The sequence below is a fragment of the Muntiacus reevesi genome, chromosome 2 (assembly GCF_963930625.1).
Source record: "Muntiacus reevesi chromosome 2, mMunRee1.1, whole genome shotgun sequence".
Taxonomy (NCBI): Eukaryota; Metazoa; Chordata; class Mammalia; order Artiodactyla; family Cervidae; genus Muntiacus; species Muntiacus reevesi.
In genome coordinates this window covers 103,903,077-103,919,239 of record NC_089250.1, presented here as the reverse complement: position 1 = coordinate 103,919,239, position 16,163 = coordinate 103,903,077, and the positions used below count along the sequence as shown (strand labels likewise).

General features: G+C 39.6%; 1 protein-coding gene across 2 annotated transcripts in view; it reads right to left on the bottom strand.

Moving 5' to 3' along the window:
• Positions 1–16,163, bottom strand: part of MYPN (myopalladin) — an 88,811-nt gene that overhangs the window by 18,194 nt on the left and 54,454 nt on the right. For both annotated transcript variants that reach the window (XM_065922436.1, XM_065922434.1), the window contains 4 exons: positions 11,454–12,047; positions 10,554–10,692; positions 2,034–2,255; positions 727–876 (listed from right to left, as the gene is read on the bottom strand). In XM_065922436.1, coding sequence (XP_065778508.1) covers positions 727–876; positions 2,034–2,255; positions 10,554–10,692; positions 11,454–12,047 — 1,105 coding nt within the window. The remainder of the gene's footprint in view (positions 1–726; positions 877–2,033; positions 2,256–10,553; positions 10,693–11,453; positions 12,048–16,163) is intronic.

Sequence of the window (16,163 nt, the reverse complement as noted above, 5' to 3'; positions counted from 1 at the left end):
TTTTATGCTTTCCTCAGTAGAGATTATCTTCAAAACTAACATTTTTATAGGAGTTTGTGAGAGTAGAAATTATAGTTCTGTACCTCCTATTCTCATAGTAGTTGGAAATATTTATTCTGCCATTTTTTTTTTCAGTTTTATACTTATTTATTTATTGGAGTATAATTGCTTTACAATGTTGTGTTACTTTGTGCTATACAACAATGTGAATCAGCTATATTTATACATATTTTGCCATGTTTTTAAGGGGGATTTTAAGTCCTGATCTCTTCAGAAAAGGAAATTGAAATATTATGACTTTCCATCTTTTACCAAAAAAAGAAGAAAAAATTTTATGAGTGAGGGCTATTCACAAGTAATTTGCTTATTCTCTAAAGAACTAAAAATAGCAAATCATTCTGTGATAGAATAATTTATTGACTCTTTAAGAGAGTCAATGAGTTGATAAACACAAGATTTACTCTAGAGGTCTGAGGCATATAGTTAGGGAATAGATAGTACTAATGTCCTTTGACAAAGGCTGAGGAGTCGAGTGACCCATTCTGACTAGCGGGCTGACTAGTCTTGTAAATTGTGATCCTGTGTTCTAGTTACACACAGTCTCAGTGCTCCTCATTCATTTTCCTCAGCAATCCTTAGTAACTTGCACTTCTCAAGGTTTATCCACAATGATATCAACTGCTCCTTCCTCAGAAGGCGGCGCAGCGTGGAACCCTGCGTCTCCACCTGGGGGTTGGCGGCCATGATGGTATAGTTGCCGTCGTCGTCACTGGTGGTGGAGTCAATGTGCAGAGAACATGTCCCGTCTCCTTCTCGCTTCATTTTGAAGTGCTCATTTCTCTTTGAAATCTGCTTCCCGTCTTTGAACCAGTAAACCTGAAATGAAAAATAGACAAGGAGTATATGCACGGTTCTGTACATCTTTAGAGGATCATGATATAAGGAGTAGGATAAGGCCTGGATGGATTGCCATCTCTACAACTAGTAACCCATCCTTTACAAAACAGAGAAAAATTATCAGGCGCATTATAATAACAGTATAAGATGCTCCTCCACTTGTACATACAGAATATTTAAGTAAAAAATTACAAATAATTTAGGATGGAGAGAAAGCTTTTGATTATTTTTATTGTACTTTATAATTAAAAAGCCACCCTAAGGGCCAGGCGGGTCTTTAGAGGCAAAATAATGAAAACTGGGATAGCTTGAAACTTTTCCTGCCTGAAGTTCCAGATCTCAGGGCCTAGAATAGCTGACCTTACTTGAAAGGCTAGTATGGTGTGTTATATCAAGTGGAATGAGGCCAGGATTCACTTGCTGAATTCCTCATCTGACTAAAATTTAAATCTACATAGTTTTCATGTTAAGTTCTACATGTTTCAAGGGGAATCTCTGAAAGACAGGTGAGTTAAAGTACGGTAGCAGTTGACCTTCTCTGCATTTCCTGGTTACCAAACCATACATGCTAAAGCCATGTTAATGTTTGTGAAAGCAGAGTGAAGAGATTCCCTGCTGTAGACATATCGGGTGTAAATCCTCTCTCAGCTGACTGCCAGAAAATCTGGTGACTCATAAGATTTTTCACCAGTCAGTGGTAACAATATGACATTTTCTGCATTTACCAACCTAATAGTAATGATACAAAAATAGCTCGCTTTGTAGAACAGGTTGGCTGTGGATATTCAGTAGTTGTTAAATAGAAAGAAAAGTATCAGATTGGTGAATTTGATAGTTGAGAGGATCAATAACCCCAAAAAGAGGATCATGACTAACAAAATTTATTTTCAACTTTTACAAAAATTTTAACATGCCCATAAGTAATCTGATTTGTTTTCTGCCTATTTAATGATTCTATTCCTGATTGTATCTTTGTAGTCAGATTATCTGGCCTTTGTTAATTTTCTGGTATTGGTTTTTATTCTCTGTATAGATATTTCAGTAGAGTCTGATAAGGCTTTCTTGAGGGCACTGAGTCTATAGATTTGCACTGTTGGTTGACTGAGTGACTGAGAAGACTGTTCATCTTCCCCTACCTTTGGGACAGGTATCCCAACAATTTTGCAGGTGAATGTCACTGGAGAGCCTTCGGTGACCCGGAAGTGCTTGAGTCTTTTGTCAAAGATGGGAGCTATACACTTGCCCGTGGGGATCTCATCATGTTGGATTTCATCGTCTGATTCATCAACAGGGGTGCGTTCCAAGCGAAACTCTATTTCATTCATCAGCCTCTGCTCAAAGCTTGAAATTTTGTACTCCTGTCAAAATGGCAAACATGTTTTAATGTCAGTTTCTATGGGTGAGGAAGAACATGTTCATCAGTATAATTTGAGGATGAAACTTTTTAAGATTCAAATGTTAGGTTCATATCATGGAACCTCCATAAACCAGGCATTTTCTATTTCCACTTCCTCACCATGGAGCACTAAAGGGATTTGGGTCTCTACTGCAATCCCAAAATGTTCTGATTCCTCACCTTCATCATGGAATCCCAGTAGAATCTTGTAGGGATTGGAATGAAGATGGAATGTAATTTCCATAGCTACTAAAAGTGTCCGTCTTGATATATAGAACTGTCTATATGGTGTTTTGGCAAAATTATTCTGAAATTGCATTTTAGTACTTGCCTTTATCACCAACTTCCTGTCTCTACTGGGTTTTGCCATCAGAAAACTTGTCTTCATAAATCTCCATTGACCCCATGCTTGCCTTCACAGTATCTCTGTGGCCCTCACAACAAAACTATTTGAGATAATTTTCTCTCTTATAGCCTCATTCCCTTGTCACCTTTTCTTTCACTAGCACACTCCAATTAAGTTTGTGTTCTCACAGTTCTGCTGAGATTGCTGCTGTCAGGGTCTTCTTATTTGCCAAATCCAGTTGTCACTTATCTGTTCTTGCCTTACCTGACTTCTGAGCAGCATTAACACAGATGGCTACTTTCACCATTAAAAAAAAATTATTTATTTATTTGGCTATGCCAGGTCTTAGTTGCAGCAGGCAGGATCTTTGATCTTTGTTGTGGTATGTGGGAGCTAGTTCCTTGACCAGGAATCAAACCCAGCCCCCTGCATTGGGAACAAGAAGTCTTAACCTCTGGACTACTAAAGAAGTCCTTACTTTCTCCTTTCTAAAGCATTTCTTTGTTGTTGTTGATTTCCATGACACTGGATTGGTTTTCCTTCCCTTTCTCTAGCTGTTCCCTATCAGTTTCCGTTGCTAGCTCTTCCTTCTCTGTCCTAGATTGTCTCATCCAGTCTCACAGCTTCACCTGCCTTCTGTATGCTGATGACTCCAAATCCATGTCTCTCAGTCTGGTCTCTCTCCAGAACTCATATACCCAATGATCTACTCTATATCATGAAAGTCATAAACCCACCAATTTATTCTGTATCATGACTTGGGTACCCCATGGGCACTTCAAACGTAGCCTGGTCCAAGTGATACACACTTGATTTCTGTTCCCCAGAGAATATACTCCAACCCTGCTCTTTCCCATTTTAGGAACTGGCACTACTATTCATCCACTTGGTTAAGTAGTTAAACTGGTGTTTCTCACATTAGCTATGGTGAAAACAAAATTTTAAAAATTGGTATTTTTCAACCTGTTCTTCTTGTAAAATAAAAATGAATTACTAGAAAAATGAAAAATTAAAAGCATGCCAAATTATGTTTGATAGACATAAAATTTCTCTGTCAAATGCTATAGAAATTTCTTATTGGTTACTCTCAATTTCCATAGTTATCTCAAGGTGGAGAGATGACAGCTTGCAAATTGGCATAGGTTTCAGACCATGCTTTGAGTGCACCAAGTTAACTTAAATCTAGAACTTATCCTGGATTCCTGTCACTCCCTCTCCTGCCCTGTTCTATCAAGCTTAAATGTCACCTCTGTAAAACAGCCTTCCCAGGCATTTCATCTAAAGTAACTCCCTATTGTAATTCTCTACAGAGCATTTCTTGCTATCCAGTACTATTCCTTTTTAAAAAAAACTTTAAAAATATTTATTTTTATTTATTTGGCTGCACCAGGTCTTAGCTGTGGCACGAGGGATCCAGTTCCCTGACCAGGGATCAGAACCTGGGCCCCCTGCATTGGGATCACAGTGTCTTAGTCACTGGACCACCAGGGAAGTCCCTCCAGCATTACTCTTGCTTGTTTGTTTATTGATTCAATGATTGAATATCTCTAAGCATGTTAGCATCCAAAGAGCAGAATTCTTGTTTGTCTTGCTTTCCACGATGTCAACAGTACATATAATAGTGAGTGCCTGTCTCATGGCAGGTGCTCCTTGAGTACCCAAAGAATGGAAGAATACGTGAATGACATGGAGGCTGTCATTTGTTCCTGCACTACTGTATCTTTGAGGAATCCAGAGGCAGGTGCCTGGGGTGAGGGTGAGACCTTTGGTTAAACTTGTGACTCTAGTTAACCGTGATTTTATGATTTGGGTGGGTTCCATGCAGATGATACTAGGATGCCCCTGAAGAGAATTTGGGAGCACCAGGCTGATTTGCATCTGCCCCTAGTCATAGGCAGAATAATTGAGTTCAGGACTCATGAGATGTAATCTCAAGCTATTAAATCACATCACTCATGTCTTCTAGTTATTGTTTTATATATATCACTGCCTGAATTTGTGTAGAATTGGCACTTCGGAAACACAGAAACCAAATATTTCTTGGTTTTAATTTCTCAGAACCAATTTTAAATCTTTCTTCTCAGCCTCATCTTAGACTGGGTAAACAAAATAAATCTACAGCAGTTCTTTCAGGGCAGAAAAAAAATTATGAATCTCCAGTGAAGTGTATTCATTTTTTATCAGATAACTCAAACCAATTAAAGTAAAAGACTATTCACTTCTAATTTGAAACCTAATTTAGTTTAAAAGTATTATGACTATTTTCTACATTTTGGGAGTTTTTTTTTAAGTTAATACTTAAAACTTCCAGCTATCTACCTATTAGTTTGAACCATATGAAATTGCCATTTTTTCAGGATTAAAAGTGGTATAATATCAGCAATTTCAAACTATTCTCCCTAATACTATATAATGAACATATTTTCCATAAATACATTAACTAATCTTACAAATTTGAAATATTTCCTATTCTTGACAATTTAAAAATCCCACGAGGAGTACATTTTTCATCTTTGTTGAATTGCATTCATGCTCCTAAACAGGTATTTTTCCTTTTAACAGATATGTTTATTTTTTGAATGCTTAGGAATAAAACCAACGAGTTATTTTATTCTCTTACTATGTGAGGTTGTTACTAAGTTGCTTTATTATTTTAAAAATAATAGTCAAATGAATGATTCTCATAGTTTGCAAAACTCACATGAGATCCTGGAGTTCAGGAAAACCCAGGCTTTTTGTGAGGGTGGCAAGAGGTCTTAGGTTCTATGGCAGCTCATCTTGTTTTGTTTAAGTCCCCAGATTCCCAATCCATTCCACACCACCTGTAGCCACTATTTTAGTGGAGTCCTTGATCCAAGTCAAAGAAGCTTCTCTGCAGCTTCTCCTACCACATGATGAGTGAGGGCTCATCAGTTCCTGGCTTTCCATATTGAAAGTATGAACTAATTTTTCCAAACAAGTATTGTGCATGGTGGTAAGTTATGATTATGTGTATACTTCAGGAACAAATGGGTGATAGATAAGGCTTTGAGTACTTGCAGCATATCTTTACAACTGGGATGTTTACAAAGATGCACACCATGTACAAAGCAGGAATAAGTGTAGGGTTTTTTTGAGGGGGGGAGGGGTGCTTTGCTCCTGAGAGTTGGTTATCCCAGGAATAACTACTCCTCTTATACATAAATCAAGGTTGTCATTCCAAATTGTGACCGATGAGATTCAAGTTTTCTAAGGACATTTGCAAATAAGCAATATGTTTAAGTTAAATTTGAATGTGCTCTCTGCACTGTTCTCACAAAGGTGGTACTACTGATGCACTGTGGGTGGCCGTGCACTTTGAATTTCCAGGACTGGATTTGTGCTGCGTTCTCCATTTTCCCTTGCTTTGTCCCCTTTGTGAGTAGAAACAGAAGTTTCTGTGAAGTCTGCTTGTAGGTGATGTCTGTGCTCAAAGGAGAGAATGTTTTTCTGTGTAAATCTGGTCTGTGTGCCCAGCAAGTCAATGACATATGGCCCATCCTTTCCAGGCTTATCTTAAAGACCTTAAGTGAAAATGAATTGTACAGAATTTCAGTTGCTCTCTGAAAGAAAGTGAAAAGCTAAAAAATTACTTCAGAAGAATATGCCACTTGAAAATATAGGTTCTTTTTTTTTTTTTTTCTTTGAAGATAATCCTTTTAATGCCAATAGTTTGACAACTTGAGGCATTTGGTTTCCAGGACACATCTGCAGAAATTTCCTTCAAACTGTCAGAGTGGTGGAGAGTACTTCCCTTCTGCTGAGAACCACAGTGTCATGACATACCCCAATCAGATACAGCATTGCCAAGGTTCCAGATTTTGAAAACATGGAGCATGATCTGACACAGTGCCCTGAGCTGGGTTCTGAGTCTGGGCTTTGGGGCAAATAATCAAGTAGGATCAAACCAGCTGGAAGTGCCTGCTCAAAGGGCTCCCAACCAACTCTGGGTACAGTGTGTGCTAAAGGAGGTTGTATGTGTTAGAGTAAGTTTTCTCCTTCGTTCCTGGGACAGCCCACAGTATGGGCAGCAGATCAAAGATTCCTAGATAAACTTTAACATACACAGAGGGTGTCTTCTTTTACCATGTATCTAATACTACATGCCACCTTCAATAGAAATAACCAGGCTTCATAGCCCCCCGCCCTGTCCTTCCTGCCAGATTCTTAGAATACTATAATAGGCACTGGGGGTATAGCATTCTATAAAACAGACTCTACTGTGGAGGAGGTAGACCTCCTTTTAAAGTATTTAAAAATACTTTAAATCCAAATTTTGTCTTTAAGAATAAATAATCACTAAATGATTCACAGATTTACCCGTAAAGCTTCAGTTAATGCTAGAGCTTTGCTTAACTTTGCCATTTTTTAAAGTTTTCATCTTCTTAGTCAGTTGATTCAGAGAAGGCAATGGCAACCCACTCCAGTACTCTTGGCTGGACAATCCCATGGACAGAGGAGCCTGGTAGGCTGCAGTCCATGGGGTCCACGACTGAGCGACTTCACTTTCACTTTTCACTTTCATGCATTGGAGAAGGAAATGGCAACCCACTCCAGTGTTATTGCCTGGAGAATCCCAGGGACGGGGGAGCCTGGTGGGCTGCCGCCTAGGGGGTCGCACAGAGTCGGACACGACTGAAGCAACTTAGCAGCAGCAGCAGCAGTCAGATGATTAAAATAGATTATTATCATGGTGGATAGTATCTATAATTAGGTATAATCAGAATCCCTGTAGTCAAGTGAGATATTTTCTATAGAGATGCAACAAATCCAAAATTTTCTCCTTGGTCAAAAGTTTCATTATCCTCTGTGAAACTAATATAAATCTCAGAGTTGTGACTTAATTCAACAGATATTCCCTGGGCACCTACTCTGGGCCAGACACAACAGGGGTACAGCAGTGAGCAAGACCCTCCTCCCCCAACTCCAGCTATCAGGGAGCTTGTGACTAGTACATCCCGGGTGAACTCACAGCAGATGACATGGCGACACGTCACTATTCCATCACTCAGGGTCCTACCATGCCCACGGTGAATAATGTAAGGCCAGTGACACATGGTACTCTTATTAGAAAAGAAACAGATGGCAAGATTATTTGTGCTCAAGGGAGAATTTTCATAAAGAATTCATGGTAAGAGATGAAAGAAGTAAGATTTAAATAGAAGAAATGACTAAGGAACTTAGAGAAGAAGGAGATTAGAGGGAAAAAAGGCAGAGCAAGAATTAGGTACTTATTTTTTTTTTTCTTTTTGTCATACAGGGGAGTATCTGGGAGCCACACTTTTTAAAATTTTCATTTGAAAAATGGGAGGGAGGATCAGAATAAAGAGATGGGGAGGCTTCCAGAGAAGTGAGGTCAAAGATGAAAGTTGAAATAAGACATTAAATGTCTAAAACTAATGTGGGAGTAAAAAAATAGATCATCTTGATTTCCATGTACCTAGAATGCAGGTATGGACAGCTGTCAGTACTCATGTTTCTTTATGATTGTTTTCCACTTTTTCTAAACAAGTTTTCTTCTTCGCTTCATCAGTGGGCCACAATACATTTAGACAATTCTTCATAACGTTTTCACTGTTGTTTCCCAAGACAGCAGTGGACAAAACAGTATTGTAATATGGCCTCAAAACTTCCTCAGATCAACATCTACCAACCTAATGCAAGCATTCCATCTCAGATAGCTCCTTAGTTTCCTGAGTTGCATTATGTAGCTTGGCTTTCATTTCATTTCATTGGCATACAATGCTGTGTAAAATCAATTCTGTAGTTAGCATACTGTAGTAACTCTAAGAATAATAATTGTCAGAAGAACACTGACATGTGTCACACTTTTCAGATGGGGAGGCTTGAGACACTTTTTGAGACTCTAAGTTCCTGCTGTTAGCCTTGAATTTAATTCTTGATGGAGGTTTAATAGAGTTCTACTGGATTTATAGCACTCCACTCATGGAAGTTCATGTTTACATGTACTCACAGTTCAGATAAGAGAAAAACCTTACTTTCCCTTGAATTGGGCAATGGATTAGCATGAATCTCCCTACAGAGTAACCATAAAGGAAAAATCAGACAGACTGTGTGCTGACTTGGTATCATTTTTACAGGGTTCTAATTGCTCCCTGTCTGAGTTGTAAAAGACAGTCTGAACACAGCTCTGATTTCAGTGACACTTAGAAGGATTAACAGCCACAACTGTGATGACAGTATTATAGGAAAACAAATCTGTGTTAGACAGAGCAGCGTTTATGGGGTTTGGAGGTAATTGTCGTAAAACTGCAGAAGACTGCAGAGGTTCAGGGAACATGTGTAAGTGTCTTGGAAACCAGGGCTCTGGGTCCTGTTCTACCACTGACCTAACAGTTTGACAACTGTGCCTCAGTTTCTCTACCTAGAAGATGGAAGAGAAGAATAGTTGCCTTGGTATTTGCCTCCCAGCTATGTACGAATTTGATGAAATGGTATATGAAAAGTGTACTTGATTATGGCAAGCTTAAATATCCTCCTTCAAGTCAATAATTTAAAGTCAATTTTAAAAAACATTTTTAAGCATTATTTTGAGCATTTTAAAGAAGATATGACTTGATGTGAACCATTTTTAAAGTCTTTATTGAATTTGTTGCAATATTGCCTGTTTCATGTTTTGGTTTCTTGGCCCTAGGGCATGTGAATCCCTACCAGGGATTGAACTCACACCCCTGCATTGGAAGGCAAAGTCTTAACCATTGGACCTTCAGGGAAGTTCCAATTTTTGAGTACTGTAAACACTATATTCAAAAGAATCCACTCAGTAAGAACTTCCCAACATATAATACACTAGTAAAATACTGTAGATCAGTGGCTCCACTGGAAGCAAGATTTAAAAACATGAAGGAAAGCAACATATGGTCAGGGGAGTGTGGAACCTTGTTTCCAGGGTCACTTACATCACAGACGGCACAATATTTGACATATAGTTTTCACTAAAATTTTATGTTCTATTTCAAAATCGATTTTAATCAGTTCCCACCTGAGGAAATAAACCAAGAGTTAAATTATTAAAATATATATCTACATTTAAAAAATAACCACAGTACAGAAAGCAAAAATAAATGGCTCAGGACTTCCCTGGTGATCCAGCGGTTTAAACTCCGTTCTTCCACTACAGGGGGCGTGGGTTTGATCCTTGATCAGGGAACTAGGATCCTGCATGCTATGTGGCGCAGACAAAAAATAAAAACTAGCTCAAATAAAATAGTGTTTCTTTCATATAATGCTTGCATATGACTTTGCTTTTTCTCCTTCAGTGTAAACACTTACTAGAAAACAGGGGGTTCCACTGAAAAATAAAAAATGAAAATGAAAAAATAAAATAAAATAAAAACTAATGAAAAAAAAAAAAAAGAAAACAGGGGGTTGTACAGGTTGAACCACAGGATATTGGCTAACGGCTGTTTCACACACTTCAACCTAATGTAAAGATTGAGAAGAACTGGTGAGCAATCCCCAGGCACATTAGGGGTGAAGGAATCAGATAAGAGACAGCTTGGAACTCCAGAGTTCCTTCAAGTCCAGATCACCTCAAGGCTCAGATATTGAAATATCTCAAAGATGTGATGGTGTTTGCCAATACTGAGCAGAGGATTGCTGGAGTGGAAAGCAGACTCTCTAGTCCCTCTACTTAACCTACTCTATTCTAGGTAAACCCATGTAAACAAGTAAACTGAGTTAGCTATTGGGCTAATCAAGAACTGTGGATCCATGTGGACACGTTTCCTGCGCAAACCATGGTCAGCCTGTGCTCTGCCTTCCAAAGCTGCGGTGTCAGTTTCACTGAGGTCGGGTCGCCTAAGGACGGAATTAAGCAAACTTACATTCCTTACAGTGAAATTCCAATAAATCATCTGAACCCAACAGTCTTACCTGCTGATTTGATCTGACATCACTGAAATTCATCTTTTTTCCCAAGTCTAGAATCACCGCATTCTTAGTTTCACGGATGTAATCATCATTCACTGGGTGGGAAGACTTTGTATTTTTCTTCATTAGTCCCTGGGATGGCCTGTAAAATTAATTCACCCCTAAGTCACTCATGAAAAGCCCTGGTCAGGGTACAAAGGCCTAGGAATCAGGGTGGTTGGAATGACAGCCATACACCAGGAGTCATCAAGCACTTACGTAGGGCATCTTGTGTGCAAAAGTTGAGCACTGAGCAAAGAATCTGTGTATAGAAGTGTTTTCAGTATTTAAATTATAAAAATATATTTAAAATGCACGCATGCTAAGTCACTTCAGTCATGTCTGATTCTTTGTGACCCCAGAGCCCGCCAGGCTCTTCTGTCCATGGGATTCCCCAGGCAGGAATACTGGAGTGGATTGCCATGCCCTCTTTCAGGGGAACGTCCCAACCCAGGAATCAAACCTGGGTTTCCTGCATTCAGGTGTTTTCTTTACCATCTGAGCCAACCAGGGAAGCCCATATTTAAAATAATCATGTAGTTTTGTCCTAACATGTTCAATATCCATTTTGTCTAAGAGATAGGATTATAAAGGATAAATGATAGTGATAACTGAGAGGCCTATCCTAGACTAAGCTATTCTTATGGAGACCCCTTCTTAAATGACATCTTTTACATCAAGAAACCTCAATGAGGGACTTCCCTGCTGGTCCAGTGGTTAAGACTTAACCTTCCAATGCAGGAGGTGGGGGTTCAATCCCTGGTCAGAGAGTTAAGATCCCACATACCTTTTGGCCAAAAACCCAAAACATAAAACAGAAGCGATGTTGTAACAAATTCAATACTCATATCTCGAGATACTTACATGGACGGTGCGCTTTTAGGCAGCCCCATGGCATTGGTGGGTGGGATGGCAGGGAGAGAAGGCAGAACGGAGCTGAGAAAAGCCACTGGGTTCTGAATCCGGCTGGTGGGAGAGACAGGAGCTGGGGACACACAGCGGGGCTGAAATTGGTTTCCGCTGGAGATGGAAAACGTGAGTGGCAGTTGTGCTGGCTCTGTTGGACCTGGAGTGGGGAGTGGCTCGTTCTGGATGGAGACCCCTCCTAGAGATTTGGTTTGAGCTGAAGGGTGAGTAACTAAGAGGCTTTCTTTGCTCACTGTCCTCTGCATGGCTTGAGGAGTGCTGCTCAGGGTGAACACTGGAGAGCTGGAAGGGGACCCGGAGGCCACAGTGGTACTTGTAGAGGGGAAGAAGTGCTTTGGCCGGGCCAAGCTGAATGTCTGTGATGGAGGGGCCTTCGCCTGCTTGCTGGACATTGTCACTGCTGGAATAGCAGTGGAGTTCAAAACACTCATGTTGAAAGGAAACTCCTTAGGAGATGAAGGAGATGGGTTTTGCAACTGCTGTTGTTCCAGTAAAACTTGGTTGTGAAGCTGTTGTAGCTGACTGGAGTCGCTGCACACAAAACAAGAGTGGGGGGAGAGAAGAGAAACTGTTACCATCGCCTCACCCATCAGAAAGTGTCCAGACAGGCTCTTTATTGTTGGGTTGGTCAAAAAGTTCTTTCAGAAATCAGAATGAACTTTTTGGTCAACCCAGTATCTGTGAAGAATGCACAGCCAGAGTGGCCAGCAGTCAGCCAATCAGTTTCTTGTGAGTTCTCTCCTTCTTTCCAGATCTGTTTGATTGCTAGGAAGAAGGGAAAGGCCACCGTGATGCACAACTCCATGAGGCATCATTTATTGACATTTTGTCCTTTGTGTTGTGACCCTGGAGTTGGGCAACGCAGCAAAATGTTTATAAATTAGGAACAAGAAATAGAAACAATGATCCTCTTGTTGGGAGTGCTCAAAGTTCCGAGATGAGTAGATAGTATCTGGGCTAGGGGTAGGCCATGAAACTAAAAGACACTTGCTCCTTGGAAGAAAAGTTATGACCAACCTAGAGAGCATATTAAAAAGCAGAGACATTACTTTGCCAACAAAGGTCCATCTAGTCAAAGCTGTGGTTTTTCCAGTAGTCATGTATGAATGTGAGAGTTGGACTACAAAGAAAGCTGAGCACCGAAAAATTGATGCTTTTGAACTGTGATGCTGGAGAAGACTCTTGAGAGTCATTTGGACTGCAAGGAGATCCAACCAGTCCATCCTAAAGGAAATCAGTCCTGAATGTTCATTGGAGGGACTGATGCTGAAGCTGAAACTCCAATACTTTGGCCACCTGATGGGAAGAACTGACTCAATGGAAAAGACCCTGATGCTGGGAAAGATTGAAGCCCACAGGAGAAGGGGACGACAGAGGATGAGATGGTTGGATGACATCACTGACTCAATGGATATGAGTTTTAGTAAACTCTGGGAGTTGGTGATGGACAGGGAGGCCTGGTGAGCTGCAGTCCATGGGGTCACAAAGAGTCAGACACGACTGAGTGACTGAACTGAACCAAACGAGGTTTAGGGTTAGGGCTGGGCTTCTGGACAGAGGTGTTGAGCTACACACTGATGTTAGTCACTAACACTAAAGACGGCTGAGTTCCCCCCAAAATGTGCTAGATTCTTCACTCTGCCTCATTTTAGAGCAAACCTTAGCAAAGCAGCTGGATATGTCTTGGTATTTCTCATCCTTTTATGACAACAAAGCTTTATAGATAAGGTAACCATATGTTTTGATTCATTCTAGACCATGCTCCTTTATGCTTGTTTTCCTGCCATAATTACTGCTGGTACTCTTTCACTCTCAAAAATGTCATGGTTTCAGTGCTAGATTACATGGTCACCATAATTATAAATGTTGCCTTAGACTTGTCTTGTGCCTAAAAAAAGGAAGATGATCAAACTGGGAGCACTTTCTCTATGTAAAGGAATCTGACTCACAGAAGCGTTGTATGATTTGCCTTAAGTCCCACAGTCTAATACTTTCTCTTAAAATAGTTAATTATTTTTTAATAAAGAAAATGGAAAATGTCTAAATACTATATATGCATCAAGTTGTCAGAGCTGTCAAGTTTTGCTGTTTAGGCGACTCTCCTCTCGAGCAAATAACCATAGGAGGAGCCACAGGTGAGACCACTGTGCTTCAACCACCGTGGTTTTATGTTCTCTGAAAGTATACCTGGAACAGAGAAGCTGATCTGCTGAACATGAGATCTATTAAAAATGAAAGGTTCTACATTTTCATACCATTGCGGAAGTCAACACCAACAATATCAAGTCAGGGGCTTCCCTGGTGGCTCAGTGGTAAAGAATCCTCCTGGGGACGCAGGAGACATGGATTCAATCTCTGATCTGGGAGGATTCTGTATACTGTGGAGCAACTAAACTCGTGGGCCGCAACTATTGAGCCTGTGCTCTGGAGCCCCAGAGCCACAACTGCTGAAGCCTGTGTGTCCCAGAGCCACTGCTCTGCACCAACAACAAAAGCCCCACCGCCCACCCCTCCCCGCAACGAGGAGCCTGCACACGGCAACTAGAGAAAAGCCTTCACAGCAGCGAAGACCCAGTACAATAACAAATAAATAATAAATAAAACTTTTTTCTTTTTTTAAACATCGAGTCAGAAGGTTCTCCAAACCTTGATTTAAAAAAATCCTTGGAATTTAAGGCATTTTTCCTTCCCTTCATTGACATTTCTGATACACAATATATGGAAAAGTAACTTCACAACGTAGAGATCAATCTCTACTTTCATTAACTCCTGTCAAATGCTACATACTGTACGATCTTTTGTTAAACTATGAAAACTCTCATCTTGGATTAAACTAAGAATTTAGAAGTACTAGCCACTTGGCAGAGTAACTTTCTTCCCCCCTTTTAGAAGTAAGTATTTAAGCTGAGAGAAAAAAGTAAAATTAATTAAACCTTTTCATTTTATTTAGCAATCAAGAGAAGTAGAAATATCCTTCTTAGATATCCTTAGAAAAATATAAACAATTAACATTATTTCTGCTGGTGTTAACTCTCCCAATGGCATGAAACTATAAGACCTTTACAATTTTAATGGATCTGATATTTGGCAGGTCCCATTCTGTGAATGCTATAGCATAAAGATAATGTTGTGTGGTTTTTAGGACAGATTTGTATTGTATTCTTGAGTAAATTTTAATCTGATGATGCAGAAATATTTTCTTGTGGTTATGGAAGTAGAAAAAGTAGTATATGAAAACTAAGTGATCTTAAAAAGCTAGGGATGAAAAAAAGGTGCCAGGCAGTCACTTGGTATTGATTGATTCTGATTTTCTTTTGGCTTCCATTGAATGAAAACCAAGAACTAGCTTTTTTTTTTTTTCCCCAAGAACTAGCTTTTAACTTTAAGACTTTAAATAGCGTCTTGGCCCTTATAATTTAATGCCGTATATTGGAGGGTCACAAAACTTAAACATAATGATATATGAGATACAGCATCAAATTGTTTTGATTATCTAAGATTCTGGAAGAATTCATTTGAGAATAATATCTCTTTGACTGATAGGCTTCCCTAATGGCTCAGATGATAAAGAATCTGCTGCAATGCAGAAGACCTGGGTTTGATCCCTGGGTCAGGAAGGTCCCCTGGAGAAGGGAATTGCAACCCACTCCAGTATTCTTACAAGGTGAAGTGGCTCAGAGGTTAAAGCGTCTGCCTGCAATGCAGGAGACTTAGGGTTTGATCCCTGGGTCAGGAAGATCCCCTGGAGAAGGAAATGGCAACCCACTCCAGTATTCTTGCCTGGAGAATCCCATGGATGGAGGAGCCTGGTGGGCTACAGTCCATGGGGTCGCAAAGAGTTGTACATGACTTTTTTTCCTCCAAATGTTCCTAAGCTCTATCTTGTTTCAGAAGGGATTTAAAACACCTGTTTCAATTTGCTTATTCATTACATCAGGGCAAGGTGTCAATTCTAGTAGTCAACAAACTTTTATTGAATCTTCTCTGTGTTTACTTTGCTAGGTGCTATAGGATATACAAATATGCCTCAGATAGTATGAACTATTCAGGGCTTAAAAAAATCTTACTATATATGCATGTAACACAAATAAAGAGTAGTTATTTACAGATAACATATTTGTTGTTTTCATTCAATTCGGTTATAGAATTATTATCTAATAATGAAGATACACATTGCAGTGAGAGAATAAAGAGAGGACAGGTTAATTACAAAGCATAAAGAACCCCGAACAACCTCTCTAATTCAGAATAACAGCCTATCATAAATTGCCATACACTCAGCTGTTCATATCTTGTTGCTGTGAGGATTTCTGAAATCAGGGTTATACCCAAGCTTTCTTTCTGTAGATTGTCAGCTCTCTCGGCTTATCTGAAAATATCTTTTCTTTTGCCACAACTTAGTTAAAGCATAATGCTCAAGAATATGGCCTCTGCAGAAAGACTTAGATCCTAATCTTGGCTCTGCCACTGATTATGTGTTTGGTTTTGAGTGGTTTCTAGTTTTTTCAATCCCGATTTCTTCATAAGTAAAACAGGAGTACGTAATTTCTCTTCACATTGGTGTGAAAATTGGTGGATTAGTCACCTAAATCAGTTGAATGCTCAATGCATTGTGGCTATTATATTTTTCAGTTTCTGAACTACAGA